This window comes from Aulonocara stuartgranti (assembly GCF_965226115.1).
Source record: "Aulonocara stuartgranti genome assembly, chromosome: 16".
Classification (NCBI taxonomy): Eukaryota; Metazoa; Chordata; class Actinopteri; order Cichliformes; family Cichlidae; genus Aulonocara; species Aulonocara stuartgranti.
Genome location: NC_138952.1, coordinates 31,674,304 through 31,691,121, shown reverse-complemented (window position 1 = coordinate 31,691,121; position 16,818 = coordinate 31,674,304). Strand labels below are relative to the sequence as shown.

At 42.8% G+C, this 16,818-nt stretch overlaps 1 protein-coding gene and 1 long non-coding RNA gene across 2 annotated transcripts; one reads left to right on the top strand and one right to left on the bottom strand.

Annotated features, from left to right (window-relative positions):
* Positions 1 to 3,062: 3,062 nt before the first annotated feature.
* LOC309690835 (interleukin-1 receptor type 2-like) lies at positions 3,063 to 9,159 on the top strand. Its single transcript, XM_082508217.1, has 10 exons — positions 3,063 to 3,130; positions 5,217 to 5,310; positions 6,006 to 6,258; positions 6,656 to 6,830; positions 6,972 to 7,149; positions 7,605 to 7,694; positions 7,799 to 7,864; positions 7,997 to 8,132; positions 8,681 to 8,826; positions 8,999 to 9,159. The coding sequence occupies exons 2-10, from the start codon at positions 5,226 to 5,228 to the stop codon at positions 9,142 to 9,144; spliced, it is 1,275 nt and encodes a 424-aa protein (XP_082364343.1). The 5' UTR covers positions 3,063 to 3,130; positions 5,217 to 5,225; the 3' UTR covers positions 9,145 to 9,159.
* On the bottom strand, positions 8,031 to 15,292 carry LOC309690836. Its single transcript, XR_014271821.1, has 3 exons — positions 15,075 to 15,292; positions 8,979 to 9,088; positions 8,031 to 8,115 (listed from the first exon to the last, which is right to left on the bottom strand). It is a non-coding gene; the product is annotated as an uncharacterized lncRNA (long non-coding RNA).
* Between the last annotated feature and the right edge of the window lie 1,526 nt (positions 15,293 to 16,818).

The window sequence follows — 16,818 nt, the reverse complement described above, 5'->3', positions numbered from 1 at the left end:
TACTCCGGGTTTGGGGTCAGCTTTAATTTAGTTTAACTGCTCTGGCCAACTCCATACAACCTGTAGTTTGTCTAGTTTGTCACACTGGGTAATGAAACAATGGCATTTATTGTGTGTGTCGTTTCCTGTGAGCAGCAGATTTTACAGCACACGGGGAGTCGAATCTCACCTTCTTAGATGTTTTTTTAATGTACAAATGTCAGTTTACATACTTGGTTCACAGATGGTAGCCCTGTAAATAAATAAAGGTGAAAAAATATGAAAACAATTAAACGTGTTTTTAAGCTCACTTCTTGGTTCTGCATTTGTTCTGTGCCCCCATAAGGAAGTGCTCTTTTCAGTTAAGCACGACATTGTCAATTAATATTCAGCTGATCAACAGGTTCTTAAACAGAAATTGGCCTGTTGCTGGATGTCGACTCCCTAAAAGGTGGATTTCTTAGCACCGGACAGGAAAGCCAACGTGTCAAACTGTTTAGTCATCTATCCAGTACTGCTATCTACAGATGCTGAGGCGAACTCGAAAATTCCCAAAACACGCAACATCTTCTGCTTCCTCAAAGTCCGGTCATCAAAGGAACGGCATGTTCTGTCTTGGTCTCCTTTTAACCTGCATGCGTTAAAGATACTGGCTAATTTGGATATATGCGTTTGTGTGTGAGTGTGTGTGTGTGTGATAAAGGCCTGTGCATAGCTGTGCATTATCCGCCCTGTTCCTGTCTTCTGATACCAGGTGTGTAATATTTACTGTTATTTTTGTTGGATAAACTATTTGGAAAAGGCTACAGCAACCAAAAAAATGTGTATCTCTGGCCTACATGTCAACGCTCATACGTTTGCATGTTTATTCATTCCATTTCCTGAATGCATAAATATTACCTTAATGGGAAACTATCGTAGTTTTACACAAAATGTCACACGTGACACAGCTGCTAAAGCAGGTTTTGATAAAGGAGATGGTGGAGGATAATGGGACTCATGAGTTTGCAGGTGGAGGATTACAGGATTACACATTATATGGATACACTGGGCTAAAGTTCAAAAGGACTGTGACACAAAGTTGCCATTTTCTAGAATGTAGTCAAGTACTGTTATTTACATGTGCTGGTCTCACTTGTAATCAAATACACTGAATCTAAACAGGAACCTTTTCCTGTGTTGTGGACACTAGCCTGATATGGGATTATTTCCCATCACTTCCATCACTTCAGTGTTTTCATGTCACACATACGCATACTTCTACACTGGAAAATGTCCAGTCAGGATCAAAGTGAGCAATGCAGGAATATTGGGCAAGAGATGGACGCTGTATTTGCTACGCAAGGAGATGTCAGAGCAATGAGTCACTGCAATACTACGGACCTGTGTTTGATTAATAACTGCAAAGCTGGATGCCAATTTTCTCTTCTAACGAACACAGTTTATATTTGTGGATTTTGGAAAATCGACTGCAATGATATTTCTGCTTATAAGACTGGATGAAATAAAATAAAACTATACTGCAATTGTCTTTTGTTCTAGTTATACGGAGGGCAAGCTTTGTGGACATGTGCAGAACTTATGCATATCATTTTCTAAATGTTTGAGTAAACAAATTTGGCCGAGGGAAACAAAAAAACCTCAAAATGGACGAGTTTGGATCCTTTCTTTTCTTTTTTCTTAAACAAATTACACTTTTTAAATGTAAAATAAATGTATAATTTTTAATACAGAAATCTAAGTAGGTTTCTGTTTTTCAGTAGTATATAGTGTGACCTAATGTAAGCTTATTGTGTTAAATTGCAAATCAGTTATTAGAAAAAGCCTTTAAAACTATTTCAGTGCTAAATCCAATAACACTGCCAGGCTGATTGTCTGAGGCATCCACCTCTGAGCTAGATTATTCTCTCAAAATACATAATATAAACAAAAGGTAATACTTTAATAATGTATTAGCAAGTACTTCATTCAGCATTTATATATCATTACACCTCCTCAGTATGCCATTTATAAGTACAGATATATTCATCCATCTGTTACTGTTACACTTTGTACAGCCATGAGTGCTACACCATCACTGCTAGTAATAATCATAATCATAATAATATCTGTATTTATAAATGGCATACTGAGGAGGAGTAATGATATATAAATGATGAATTAAGTAGTTGGAAATGTCTTTGGATCCCTCGAAGAAAAGTTTACATTTCTTATAATAAGAACATTGAAATCCAGAATTCCAGTAATTTTATGACTAAAGGTTTAGATCCCAAATGAGTAACAGTTTCAGCTACGCTAACATTAAATCGTTTATCATGTCGACATCAGCAAAACTGCTGCTTTTCTTGTTTCTGCTTAGTGAAATGTCAAACGCTCCCTGCTTATGTGAAGGTGTGCACGCTCACATACTGTAGAAGGTGTCGCCACAGCTGGTGAGCTGTCCTACTCCACCAGTTTAATCACAACTGTGAATAAACAAATTGCCTTATTGTGTCCAAATTGCTTAGACCTTGTGAGAAAGAGTGGTAAGAAAGCAGAAAGGTTTTGAGGGTCTTTTAAATGACAGCTTTTCAATGAACACAGTTTTTAAAAAGTAATTTCAGAACCACAGTGAAAGTACAAACCCCTTTATGACGGGGTGGCTAAAGGCAGCTCAATATCTCAACAGGGGGAACTGCCTGCATGGCTCCACACAGCATTGCTGGCTGTGAGTACATTGTGACGCTCGTGATGATGTGTGTTCATGTGTTAAAACAAACAGAGATGTCCATGCAGACACAAGCAGCAGCTCATTCCAGTGAGCGACAGCTGTAAACAGATGTAAGACAAGAATGCTGCCTTTAGACTCGGGAAACTGTTTGGAAATCATTATAGGTCTTTTCCCACAGTGCATCTGAGTGGGTTTGTGTACGGTATATACTGTGTGTTTGGAGTCACCAGACTTGAGTGGTGAGCTGTACATCACACTGCATTACATTGGGAAACCTGAGAAATTTCCACCTCAGAGGGGTGGGAACATTGAAAAGAGACTGCAGGTTTCCCCTGAGCTAATAGGAAACTGATCATTTGCTGCTTCAGTCCACGCTGTCACCACATCTACCTGTCACCAGTGTCACACTGCCAGGACCACCGCCACGCTCACCTTTACACCGTGAGTATACTGCATTGCTGTGTATGTAATCATAGGAAAGTAAGGTTAGGTACACGCGTGTGCCGTATTTATATGTACACACATATGGTTGCTTATATAACAAAACTGCCTAACAATAATGCGCTTGTTATGTACTAATAAGTACTGAAAATTCCATATTTTATTCTGTTTTGTCATATTTGCAACCATTTACATTGCAGGGTTTTACTGTCACAGCATGTTTACTTTAAATATTTCATTTGCTGCACAAATGTTTAAATCTACTTAGTTTGCAACAGATCGAGACTTTAGAGTTTATCCAAAACTACTATAATAAAATATTTGTATGGGTGCACTGTAGGAAGAAAATGTAAATGTTTCTCAGACCGACAGTTCTACTGAATCAAACGAGGATGTGTATACTTTTTTTTCTTAAATAAGTGATTTTCACGATAAATGCAAAGGCATCCGCAACTTAATGTCGAATTAAGTCGCCATCATTGCGTTAATAATTTGAGATATATTTTTGAAGTGGAGGTCAAATTCTCTAGTTTCGTCGTAGACTGTGTGAATACAAAAGGTTCATTTAATTATGAAATATTGAGCTTATCATAAGAGCACATGCAGTATTTATAATATTATACTTAAACTGAAGGAAACTACAGATAGCATTGTAAGGTTTGGCAGTAGCAGTAAAAAAAACGGTCATAATAAATGAGTTATAAAATTGTTCTCGGCTTTAATCGAAACTCTTAATCCTGGAAAATGTGTCAGTGCATTGTGACTTGTGTATGCATATTCATTTACAACACTGGCACTCCCACACTTTATGGGCCTTGCTTTTAATGACACATGGAGGATTTCAGTGTGGAAATGATTTATCACACGCGCATGTGTGTGGCACTCGTGTCTGTCTGTCTGTGTGTAAGAGTGAGCGAGAAAATGTTCACTTCTCTCAGCTGATCCTTGTAATCGGAGGAGAAAACAGAAGCGAAAATCCACTTGTTTCCACGGAAACAAAACTATGGAAATCTTACCTAACAAAATGCATTTAAATACGATACGGAAAACTTTCAAAGTATGCTATATACTACTATATGTGTGCAAATAGGATACAGTAAACGGACTATATTTAGAAAAAATTAAATACAAGTAGACTTTACACTAATGTTATTATGCAGCACTTTTATGCGTCTTTAAATCACAGGTGTCGAACTCCAGGCCTCGAGGGCCGGTGTCCTGCAGGTTTTAGATATATCCTTGATCCAACACAGCTGATTTAAATTACTTCTCCAGAATCCTGGTGATGAACTAATCCTTTGATTCAGGTGTGTTGGCCCAGGGTGAGATCTAAAAGCTGCAACAACTGGCCCTTGAGGCCTGGAGTTCCCCACCCCTGCTAAATGTATATTTATTGTTGACTGAATATGCAATATATTACCAAATTGTTGCCCTGATCTTAATAAAAAATTGCTATAGGTTACACCTGTCCTCACTACTAGTTTAGGTCTTTAGTATTGGAATAAAAAAATAGTAGCTAAACCCCAATTTATCACCAAGCCATTCTGTTCATTCGAACATCAAAAACATATTTTAATACTACATCTTTAGTCCAGTTACTATTGTTATTCATTTTACTGACCTATGATGTGAGTGACTTTAAAAGGTTTAATATGAGTCATCCCATGTGGTGCCATTGGTAAACTCCCTAAATTTGACTCTAGGATGTGGGGGCGAGATGAAGTGGATTGCCGACATCTTTGATGACGATGTGCTGATGTCACAACCTCTACAAGCTGAAAAGAGTTTGCATAAAAGCCGATTTGGTTAAAGCTTTATGAGGCGAGGACACTTATACCTCAGCAGCCCAGTGTTTAAAGCCTCATGTCCGGATAACATTTGAAGTTTTTCCTTTGTTATTTTTCTGGCCTTCGATGCCCTTTTTTATCCTCTCTGTGGGTTATTTTTTCTCTTAAGCCTTTTCTTTAATGTTTTACTGGAAAAAACATTTAAGCTGGAAAGCTGGAAGCAACTGAACCGACTTGTTTAAACATCACTACAAGTTTTGCTGGTGGATGTTTTATTTCAGACGTTTGTCTCCCTGCAGACTGCCATCATGGTCTTTTTGCCTTTAACATGTGCTGTGGTCATCATCAGCTGTGTTTATGGAGGACCTCCATTACCTCCTTTGCCAACGAAAGGTGAGCTTGCAGCAGCTACACTACACACACTGCATACTGTAAGAGGCAGTAGTATTCATCACAGAGAGAATGCATTGTGATCATTACAGTATTACAGCGGGGTGATCTTGCTTTTTAGACAGATATCTTATTACAACCGACTCCATGATCATCACCCACTCTACATATGTTTACATGTAGATGCTGGGGCGCGATCTTTCAAGCCCTACAGGTACAGCCGTTACCAAAATTATTAGAACGAGAAAACACAAAGAAGGCTGTCAAAAAGTTCTTTAAAACTAAAAATTATAGCTATATATTTGGCAAATTATTAGGTACGGCATCTTCATCAAAAAATTATAATGTGCTTTTTCGTAAAAGTGTAAAGAAAAAAAAATCTGATAATTATTTTCTAACATTAAAAAGTAGAATTTGGATCTCAGAGCTTGATCATACTGGTTGCTTAACCATTGCAGAAACATCAAAAGTGTTACTGTAATGGTTAAGCAAGATCAACCTTTCACCGGGTGGAGGTCTAATGTTGAGCACTGTAGGTGGTGTGTTGGAGGGACTGAAAGAGGTTTTTGATAATACTGACTTAATGCTCATGTGACAGTGTGACTGCCTTGTGAGAATCACACTTTATGAGTTGCACTGCTAGATTATTTTGCACGTGTCGTTTCTAATCACTACATGGCCCTAATATGTACTTGCAGATGGCTGCTACCTGGTCGATCCAGAGGTGGCGACATTCAGAGTGGAGGGTGAAGCAGTAATCCTCTCTTTCCCGATATTCAGCCATGTTCTTGAAAAACGCAACATTGCCCCCCCAACCGCTGAGTACTCCATCACCAAGGACAATGAGATGGAGGGCACAAACTATCAGGGACGTGTTCAGCAGCAGGATAACCAGCTGTGGCTCCTCCCAGCTGTGGCTTCAGACTCAGGGAAATACACCTGCACATACAGGTAGTTAACCAGAGTCAAGAGAAATGATCTCTCCAAGTAACAAGACCGTTCTTTCCACAGGCGATGCTGGTAAAACTAGCAAAAGCTGATAAGTAATCTGATAGGAACAAATGACAACATTGTTTAGTTTTTATGTCCAACACTTAAACATGCAATGATTACCTAAAATAAAAGTATTATTTTTCACATTTCAATTTTTACAATTTTTTTTTAAACTACTTGCTGTTTTGTTAGAAATTAGATGGAAAACCGCCCCCCCTCCAATTTACAGACAGGGTGGCTACAAAGCAACATATCAGAAACTAGCAGAAAGTATGTTTCTTTTTATACTTTCCTCTCCGGATTGAAACTTTCAAACTGGAGAAAACTTGGTCACTTGTAACACTTTTGTTTCCAGAAATGAGACCTACTGCGTAACTGGAAGTATCAAGCTGCACGTGTACGAGCCCACTTTAGTAGACATGAAAAAGCTGACGCATAAAGTGACAGCCGCAGTGGGAGAGACGCTGACATTAGAGTGTCCATCTCTGCGTAACTTCAACAAGACGGACAGCATGATAGAGTGGTACAAGGTGAGTGAACGAACCTGTCGGCGCTTGGCAAGGAACTTTCTGCCTGATGCGGTTGACAGGGATATTTTTTTACACTCTTTTGAGGTAATCGGCTAAGGCTGGTAGTGATGAGTCATTTAACCACATGCTGCCTTCTTGCAGGACTCCAACACCACTGCTTCTCCAGCAGGCAGAGCAGGGTCCTTCCAACAGCACAGAGGCAAACTGATGATCCCAGCTGTGAAGCGAACCCATGCAGGCATCTACACCTGCAAGCTCAGGGTGCGCATTAACAACCAGCAGTACAAAGTCAGCAGAGTCTATCTTCTCCATGTGCAAGGTTTGTGATCTGCAAAGTCATGCATGTGCTGAGAAATGTGGGTTAAATAAGAGTTTTTATCTATTACATGGCTATTACTGCATTTATAGTTTTAGATTATTAAGTATAATACAACTGTCAGGCTAGAGGACAGATCACACTTACGCTTCTTTTTAAGTAAACATGCAGAGCAAATGAGAAAAAAAATCTTTAAAAAAATTCATTAAATTAATACTTAAATAAGCAAATCACTTTAATTTTATGACAATGTGCAACGGTCAAGTACTTTACATAAAGATCATCAATTTACTTCTTTACAACTAGAGCGTTGTGGTGCACTGCCCTCTACTGGCCCACTAGGGAAATAGCATGGGCCGCACAGATAACTCCATCAAACACATTAATGATTATTACTGTGCCAAATAGTCCACTGTTGTTATTATTTAAGGAGCCGTTTGTTTGGATGTGTCTTCCAGGCCCTGATCCTGAGATCACAACCAAATCCACTGTGCCTAACATCTCTGTGACCTCTGACCTTGGGTTAATCAGCACCAGCACTGTCAACAGTGAGTTTTTTAATAGATAGATAGATGTTTTATTTTTTTTTATTTGATTAATTCAAATTCCCCAGAGGGACTGTTCATGAAGAAATGCCTTGTTTATGTTTTAGCTCCAATAGTTCAGCCACCTGTGATTGTTTCACCACTAAATGGAACCGTTTTTGAAAGTCCACATGGTGAGTGATAAAACTCTTTAGTCCTAAAATAAATAATAACAATACAACCTCATTCTTAAATAAACATACAACCAAACAGACTGTAAATATATATTAAATGTCTCATCTAGATTTGCCTCTGACTTTCTTTAGGTTCAGGACTGAAACTGTTCTGTCAGGTGCTCACCGAATGTCAAACAGCAGATTCTACTGAGGTCACGTGGTTGGTAAATAGCCAGACAGTGGAGTCATCGTACCTTGACAAGCGTGCTCTGCAGGGGGGAAGAAGGTAATTTTTGATTTTGTCTGCACTGGTTCTAAAATTACACGTAAACCTTATCTAACTTAAATGTAAGTTTATTACGAGTTCAACTGATGCTACTTTGGAATAATAATAGCTTCTTCGATTTTGACTGCAGGTTAGAGAATAAATGGATGGAACCATTATGAGAAAAATTGCAAAAGAAAATACAAATGAAAGGCCAGCAGACAAACATGTGTATGTGCATGCTAAAGATAAGCCCTGTAGCCGGAAACACGGGTCATCGTGCTCTTCCAAACCCACTTTGCGATCGTGCCTATTTCCAACATAACCTTTTGCGCTCCTACAGGATCTGGTCTGTAAAAAACTGTGATGGTGTCTTGCCTCTCAGACAAGTTAAATAACACATTTCTGAGAGGTTGTTATGGATATTTGATCCACCAGTATTGAAATAATCTACTACCAGGTGTTGCTAACAGCTCTGACTCTAATGATTACTCTTTATGTGAAATCATTAGAGACACGCCTCGTTCACAGCATTAAAAACAGACGGCTGCTTGTCTCGATGTTTCCAGGGTTACCAGGGTGTCCAAAGGCTGCCAGATTGAGTTGAGGCTAATTGTCGAACCAATAACAGAAGAAGACGAGAAGTCAGAGTTAAAATGTGTCACTCAGAACAAAGGAGGAAGACGAGAAGTTGTTGCACAGCTTCGACTAGAAGGTGAGCTGTTCTTCACATTAGGCTGCGAACTCTCGCAAAATTGACGACACACACAGTATTAAGTTATATTTTTTGTCTTTGGTTTGTTGAGATCACCTCAACAAACCAAAGACAGGACAACTAAACCTTGATATGTAAAGACACTAATCTACCTTTGCCTCTCTGTCTACAGACTCCACCTTTACATGGGTGGTTGTGGCTGCAGGGGCTGTGATCTCATTCCTCACAGTGGTCTCTGTGTTTCTCTACGTCCTCTTCAAACCTAGAAGGAAAAAGAACAGGGATTACTTTCTGGCTCGGCAGAGCAGCACCTTCTAGCTCTGGCGCTGTGCACGCTTCCTCATCAGAGACCTCCTTTTAAACTTTACCTTTTACATCAGATTATTTTTTATGCATTACTTCCGTGTGATATCCAGGAGCAGCACCACGTCTTTCTTAGGGTTGTCCATAAAATTCACTGCTAAAGGCTGCTAATCAGCGAATGAATAACTTTATGTTTGTTATTGATGTTATAGTTTTCTGGGGGGATTCACTGGAATGAATTAAACAAATACCTCTCTGACACTCAAAGGTGAACAATGTTTTTTGTAAGGTTAGAAGCATGTAAAAGATGAGCCGTTGTGTTACCTAGTTCTTTTACACCGATTCAAGACATGAAATCCAATTTAAGACAACACGCCAGATGTTTGAGATACACACTGACATCACTGATGTTTTTACACATTTGGATAATGATATATCAAGACGATGAGTGGAATTTTAACTATTTCCCACCAAAACTGTAATAATGTGTTTATTCCAATTCAGTTGGCTTCAATTTCCTTTTGCGCTCAGTGTCAAGCATCAGGTCCCAGATTTCAGGTCCATCAAAAACATCCATCCATCCATCCATCTTCATCCGCTTTATCCGGGGCCGGGTCGCGGGGGCAGCAGCCTAAGCAAAGAGGCCCAGACCTCCCTCTCTCCAGCCACCTCCTCCAGCTTATCCGGGGGAATACCAAGGCGTTCCCAGGCCAGCCGAGAGATATAATCTCTCCAGCGTGTCCTGGGTCTGCCCCGGGGCCTCCTCCCGGTGGGACATGCCTGGAACACCTCACCCAGGAGGCGCCCAGGGGGCATCCTTGTCAGATGCCCGAACCACCTCAGCTGGCTCCTTTCGATGTGGAGCAGCAGCTGCTCTACTCTGAGCCCCTCCCGGATGGCCGAACTTCTCACCCTATCTCTAAGGGAGAGGCCAGCCACCCTTCGGAGGAAGCTCATTTCTGCCGCTTGTATCCGCGATCTCGTTCTTTTGGTCACTACCCACAGCTCGTGGCCATAGGTGAGGGTAGGGACGTAGATCGACCGGTAAATTGAGAGCTTCGCTTTTACACTCAGCTCCCTCTTCACCACGACGGACCGGTGCAGCGTCCGCATTACTGCAGCTGCAGCCCCAATCAGTCTGTCAATCTCCGGCTCCCTTCTCCCATCACTCGCGAACAAGACCCCGAGATACTTGAACTCCTCCACTTGGGGCAGGAACTCATCCCCGACCCGGAGTGGGCACTCCACCCTTTTACGGCTGTGAACCATGGCCTCAGATTTGGAGGTGCTGATCCTCATTCCCGCTGCTTCACACTCGGCTGCGAACCGTTCCAGTGCGAGCTGGAGGCCCTCACCCGATGAAGCCAACAGAACCACATCATCTGCAAAAATCAGAGATGAGATTCTGAGGCCACCAAAGCGAAAGCCCTCCGCCACTTGGCTGCGCCTAGAAATCCTGTCCATAAAAATTATGAACAGAACCGGAGACAAAGGGCAGCCCTGGCGGAGCCCATCACCCACCGGGAACGAGTCCGACTTATTGCCGGCAATGCGAACCAAGCTCTTGCAACGGTTGTATAGGGATCGAATGGCCCGTAGCAATGGGCCAGACACCCCATATTCCCGCAACACCTCCCACAGGACACCCCGAGGGACACGGTCGAATGCCTTCTCCAAGTCCACAAAACACATGTAGACTGGTTGGGCAAACTCCCATGCACCCTCAAGTATCCTGGAGAGGATAAAGAGCTGATCCAATGTTCCGCGACCAGGACAAAAACCGCATTGTTCCTCCTGTATCCGAGGTTCGACTAACGGACGAACTCTCCTTTCCAGCACCCTGGCATAGACTTTCCCAGGGAGGCTGAGGAGTGTGATCCCCCTGTAGTTGGAACACACCCTCCGGTCCCCTTTCTTAAAGATGGGGACCACCACCCCGGTCTGCCAGTCCACAGGTACTGGCCCTGATCTCCACGCAACATTGCAGAGGCGTGTCAACCAGGACAGCCCTACAACGTCCAGAGCCTTCAGGAACTCGGGGCAGACCTCATCAACACCAGGGGCTCTGCCACCAAGGAGTTGTTTAACTGCCTCAGTGACCTCGCCCCCGGAAATTGGCGGGTCATTCCCCTCATCCCCAGACTCTGCTTCCTCCTCGGAAGACGTGTCAGTGGGATTAAGGAGGTCCTCGAAGTATTCCTTCCACCGCCCGACAATTTTCTCAGTCGACGTCAGCAGCGCTCCGCCAGCACTATACACAGTGCAGGTAGAGCACCGCTTTCCCCTCCTGAGACGTCTGACGGTTTGCCAGAATCTCTTCGAGGCAGTCCGAAAGTCTTTTTCCATGGCCTCTCCGGACTCCTCCCACACCCGAGTTTTTGCTTCCGCCACTGCCCGAGCCGCATTTCGCTTGGCCTGTCGATACCTGTCGGCTGCCTCCGGAGTCCCACAGGGAACAAACCCTCTCGTCCACCGGGAAAAATCCCAATGTACCGGCAGCAAGCCGAGGGTATATTAGGATACCCATCCCAGCCCGCCACCTCTCAACCTCACGCACTAACTCAGGCTCCTTCCCCACCAGAGAGGTGACATTCCATGTCCCTATTGCCAGTCTTGGCAGCCGGGGGTCAGTCCGCCAGGGCCTCCGCTCCTGGTCGCCACCCGGCACACAATGCACCCGACCCCTGTGGCGCCTCCTGCGGGTGGTGGGCCTGCGGGAGGATGGGCCCATGTCTCCTCTTCGGGCTGTGCCCGGCCGGGCCCCATGGACTAAGGCCCGGCCGCCAGACGCTCGCCCTCGGGCACCCTCCCCGGGCCTGGCTCCAGGGCGGGGCCCCGGTAACCCTATCCCGGGCAGGGTAAACTGTTCCCTCGGTGTCCTTTTCATAAGGGTCTTATGAATCGCTCTTTGTCTGGTCCCTCACCCAGGGCCAATTTGCCATGGGAGACCCTACCAGGGGGCAAAAGCCCCCAGACAACATAGCCCCTGGGATCCCTGTGACACACAAACCCCTCCACCACGATAAGGTAGCGATTCAAAAACATCTTCCTTAATTTTGGTTTCACTTTTCTCAGGACTAAACTTATTTCTTAAATGCTGAAGTGCTGTTTCTGTCCAGTTATCCTCTTTGTGTAATACTTGGAACATCATCAAAGTTGGCACAGGTGAAAACATTGCAGTAGCAAACTGCTTTTTTACCACTGTTACTGGTGTGTTTATACTGTGTATGTGTTAAAAAGTGCAATAAATGTTCTCAGGGAAGCATCGTGTTCTGTTGAAGAGCTTAATTTGCAAACTTTCATATCTACACATTTAAATGGAAAAACTGACTTGACCTATGTCAAGTACGTTACACATTTTTGTTTATCATCTCCATCCACTGCCATGCCTCAAAATGCCTGTGTATACCTTTTGAAGGGGTGAAACAGAAACGCGCACCATTTCAACGAGATTTTAAGATGCAAGATTTGCAAGTGCCATCCATCCATCCATCTTCTTCTTATCCAGGGCCAGCAGAGAAGCTCAGACCTCCCTCTCCCCAGCCACCTCCTCCAGCTTGTCCAGGGGAACACCGCGGCGTTCCCAGACAAGCCGAGAGATTTAATTTCTCCAGCATGTCCCAGGTCTGCCCCGAGGCCTCCTCTCGGTGGGACATGTCCGCAACGACTCACCCAGGAGACGCCCAGGAGGCATCCTTGTCAGATGCCTGAACCACCTTAACTGGCTCCTTTCGATGTGAAGGAGCAGCTCTCTACTCTCTCTCTTCACCGCAACAGACCGATACAGAGTCTGCATCGCTGCAGCCACAGCACCAATCCCTCTGTCGATCTCCTGTTCCCTTCTCCCGTCACTCGTGAACAGAGATGGGCAGTAACGCGTTATCCGATTACTTTTTCAAGTAACGAGTAAAGTAAGGGATTACTATTGCAAAAAGAGTAATTAGATTACTGTTACTTTCCCATAAACACGCTGCGTTACTGTGTTACTAAAACCGTGATTTTTTGAGAAGGGTCTGGCTGCAGCCACTGGGGAGGGTCATATTGGGACCTCCACAGTAGCCGGAAACACGTGACCTCCACAGTAGCCGGAAACACGTGACCGCCACAGTAATTGGAAACACGTGACCTCCACACTAACCGGAAACACGTGACCTCCACACTAACCGGAAACACGTGACCTCCACACTAACCGGAAACTCGTGACCTCCACACTAACCGGAAACACGTGACCGCCACAGTGGCCGGAAACACGTGACCTCCACAGCAGGGAGAAAGACATTCCTGCATGGATCATCGACTGTGGAAACCTTGTGGCGTGTCTAGAAATTTTTTGTTGGGGGGGCCAGGTAGGGGCACAGATTTGGAGAAGGGTGGCAGATGCAATTGGCAGATAATGTTAAAAAAAAATTCTACCAACCGTTCACCATAATTCAATAACCCTGTAAACCTAATAACCGAATGCGCTTTTAACTCTTATTAGAATGAGATTTTAACCACTACGGTGTTACAGGGCAAAAACATTTTTGAATATTAAAATACGAACATTTTTAACATACAATTGGCAAATTAGCCAATGCCAATGTAAAACTTCATCTGCCTATTAAAAGATAATCTTCCTACAAACTGGTGTTTGATTTTGAAACAGGAAAAAAGTGGGGAAACAACTGAAAAGACTAACATTTGAATAAAACCTGAAAGCAAGTAAATACTTTCTATGCTGCCTTATGGTAAACTTTGGTAATATTGATCAAGAACAACACTGGCTGATGATGAAATACAGTCAGCTGGCATGGTGACACTTCCAGTATTAACCTGCAGGGCTGGACTGGGACAGAAAATCGAGCATTTTGACTACAGACCGACCCACCAGGTATTAAAGCCATGAAGCCTTTGACTGAAAACAAACCCTGTTGTGACAGTGATGTACAGTCTTGTTGGTATATGTATGATTTCTATACATTTTACGTCAGATAAAAACTTTGTTCGCATGATTCAGATAATTATTTAATAAAAGCGAGACATTTTAAATGAGAATAAGAAAGAAAAGTATTTCTTTGTGCCCCCCTCTCCCTGTTAATGCCCTAACAGCCCCCCTGGCAAAACTTTGCTAGACCCGCCCCTGCACAGTTACCAGCTGTCAGCTACTTAGAAAAGGATCCTGGTGTTATTTGTGTCTCAGAAACAGCTCATAACTTCCCTTCAACTCATTCATGTCACCTAAAAGGTAAACCTATTTCTCCATCACCTGTTCAGCTCTGATGATTCAATAAGGACATCTCCTGGTTTCATCTTCATATTTCCCTCTCACCACATATCCAAACCGACATCATGACCAGCAGCTTTACAGCTGTGGCTCCAGCAAACATCAGCTGATACTAGAAATTAATATTAAATCAATTCTAACAACAGCTGATCAAGCTTGAATGTGCTGCTGTTGTTTAGCGCGACATCTGCTGGTTTCCTCTTTCTGGCGCAAAGTGGGCGATAAATAAACAAGAGAGAAAAGCCAATCAGCTGATCATTGATCAGTTTCATGATTGAAGTAGGAACAGGAGAGGCAGGGGAGAGAATGAGAGAAGAAGAGGCAGCTGTGCAGCGTAAAGACAGAATAACTCCAGTTTTGTGTCTTTTTTTCATTATAGCTAACGGGACAAACTGCGTCTCTTCTCAGCTCAACACAAAACGTGTAATATTTTCTCTGAATGAGGGACCATTGCATTTTTTAAGGAGCCGTTGGCAACTCTACTAACTAACCTTATGAATAAAATAAAGTTCACTATCAGTAACATCATAGCACCCACCCAGCTGTATAGAAACTCCGTCATGCTAGCTCACGCAGTATGAGTTATTGTAACTGACTGTAAAAGGTCAGCAACATGAAAATAAACTGCACCTAAACTTAGTTCATATCTGACCCAGATAGACTGCAGGTCATAACTTCTTACCTGAAGTTCAGTTCACCTGACACTCGGACCGGCGGCTGCCTCGGGTCTCTGCTCCTCCTGCCTCCCCTTCCCTCATCCACCTGCTGGCCTCTGTGGAAGCTCCGCCATAGCCACCACCAAACAACTTAGTTTTTTTTACACATCGGCCAGCATCTGGCCAATCCACCACCACTCATTGTTCATGCTGTTACAAAAAAAATAAATAAATAAGTCATCAGCCCACCGGGCAAATGCCCGGTATGCCCGATGGCCAGTCCAGCTATGTTAACCTGTTAATCTTTCGCTGAAAAATTGTTTTCTGCTGCGCCGTCTTTTGTGCTTGGCTCTCCTACCTTTGCTAACATGATGCTCATAGTGCAGAAGCCGATGCTGCATTCACTTACACTCGGATATCTGAACTTCACTGTGAAAACATAATCATACATTTAGCTTCGGGGTGGCACCGGGGTTGGCCTGTGCCCCCCCAGGTCACCCCCCTGGACACGCCACTGGATTGTAAAGGTTGGGACAGAGTCTTTCATGTCTAAATTTGCCGTTAATAATTATATAATTCTAGGAATCATCTAGTTTGCTTACACTTTGTTAGCGTTACAACAACGGTCAGACCCCCGCGGTATCTAAACTTTAGTAAGGAATGTGTGCACTTTTGACACCTCTGATTAGCATTTAGCGGTCAGTTTCAAACGTATTTGATTTTTGCTTGTTATGAACAAATTCACTTCACTACTTTTCACAATCTGTAACATCAATGCACATTGTTCCATTTACTGCATATTGCACTTTGTTCATGTCTCTCATTCCACCTGCAAAAACATTGTAAAGGTCGTCACAGAGTTTTATATATGTATAAATACTAATATTCTCTATTCCATTCTGTTCTGCTTTTTTATTGCCCAGATTTTAGTTTGCCTTTGTTAAATTGTCTGTTATATGTCAATCTATACGTATGTCACAAATAAGTGTCTTGTAAATTATGTTTTTGTAAAGAATTTTCTCCCAAATCTCTTACATGCTAACTGTAACGTGTTATTTCTGCTAAAACCTGAACCTAAATGTGTATATGGTGTTTATCTGTTTTTCTATCTGTTTTAGATGCAAATATCAATTTGGAGTTCTGCCTCCAAGCCAGAATTGCAGGAATGCACCACGTGTTGGCTGTTTCACTGCCCTCTGTGCCCCACTCTCAGCCCTACTGTCAGGGCAAAGATTGAGCAGCATATAAATGGACACATTAAAAATGCTTTGCCTTCAAAGGTATGTTGGTATTAAATATACCTCATAGTTAAAGTTATAAATATGCACTTCTTTTCAGCACCTCTGCAGTCTCTTTGTTGACTTAAATGTTGCTTTTCACACTGTGCAGTTCAGTGTATTCATCAGCAAGAGAAAAAAGTGTTTTCATTAAATATTTTTTCCTGTTCACCACATTTCCTGACAGCTCTTGTGATCCACACCATTTTGCTTTCATTATTGAGGATGGCTTGGATATTTTTGTTAATATGTACAATCTGATTGTTAGATAAACTGATTGCATTCTATATAACTACATTTAAATTAGATGTTGTTGTTGTTTTTTTTCTTTTTTTCTCTCTTACAGACAAAATGATATGCCGGTGCACTTTCACTGCCCGGTCTGCAACATGACAGTCATACAGCGTGGGGATATGGCAAGTCAATTATTGTCATGTCAGCATTCAGGACTGCTCCCCACTGAACTCTCCGTGGAGCCCCATCTCCCTCTCGA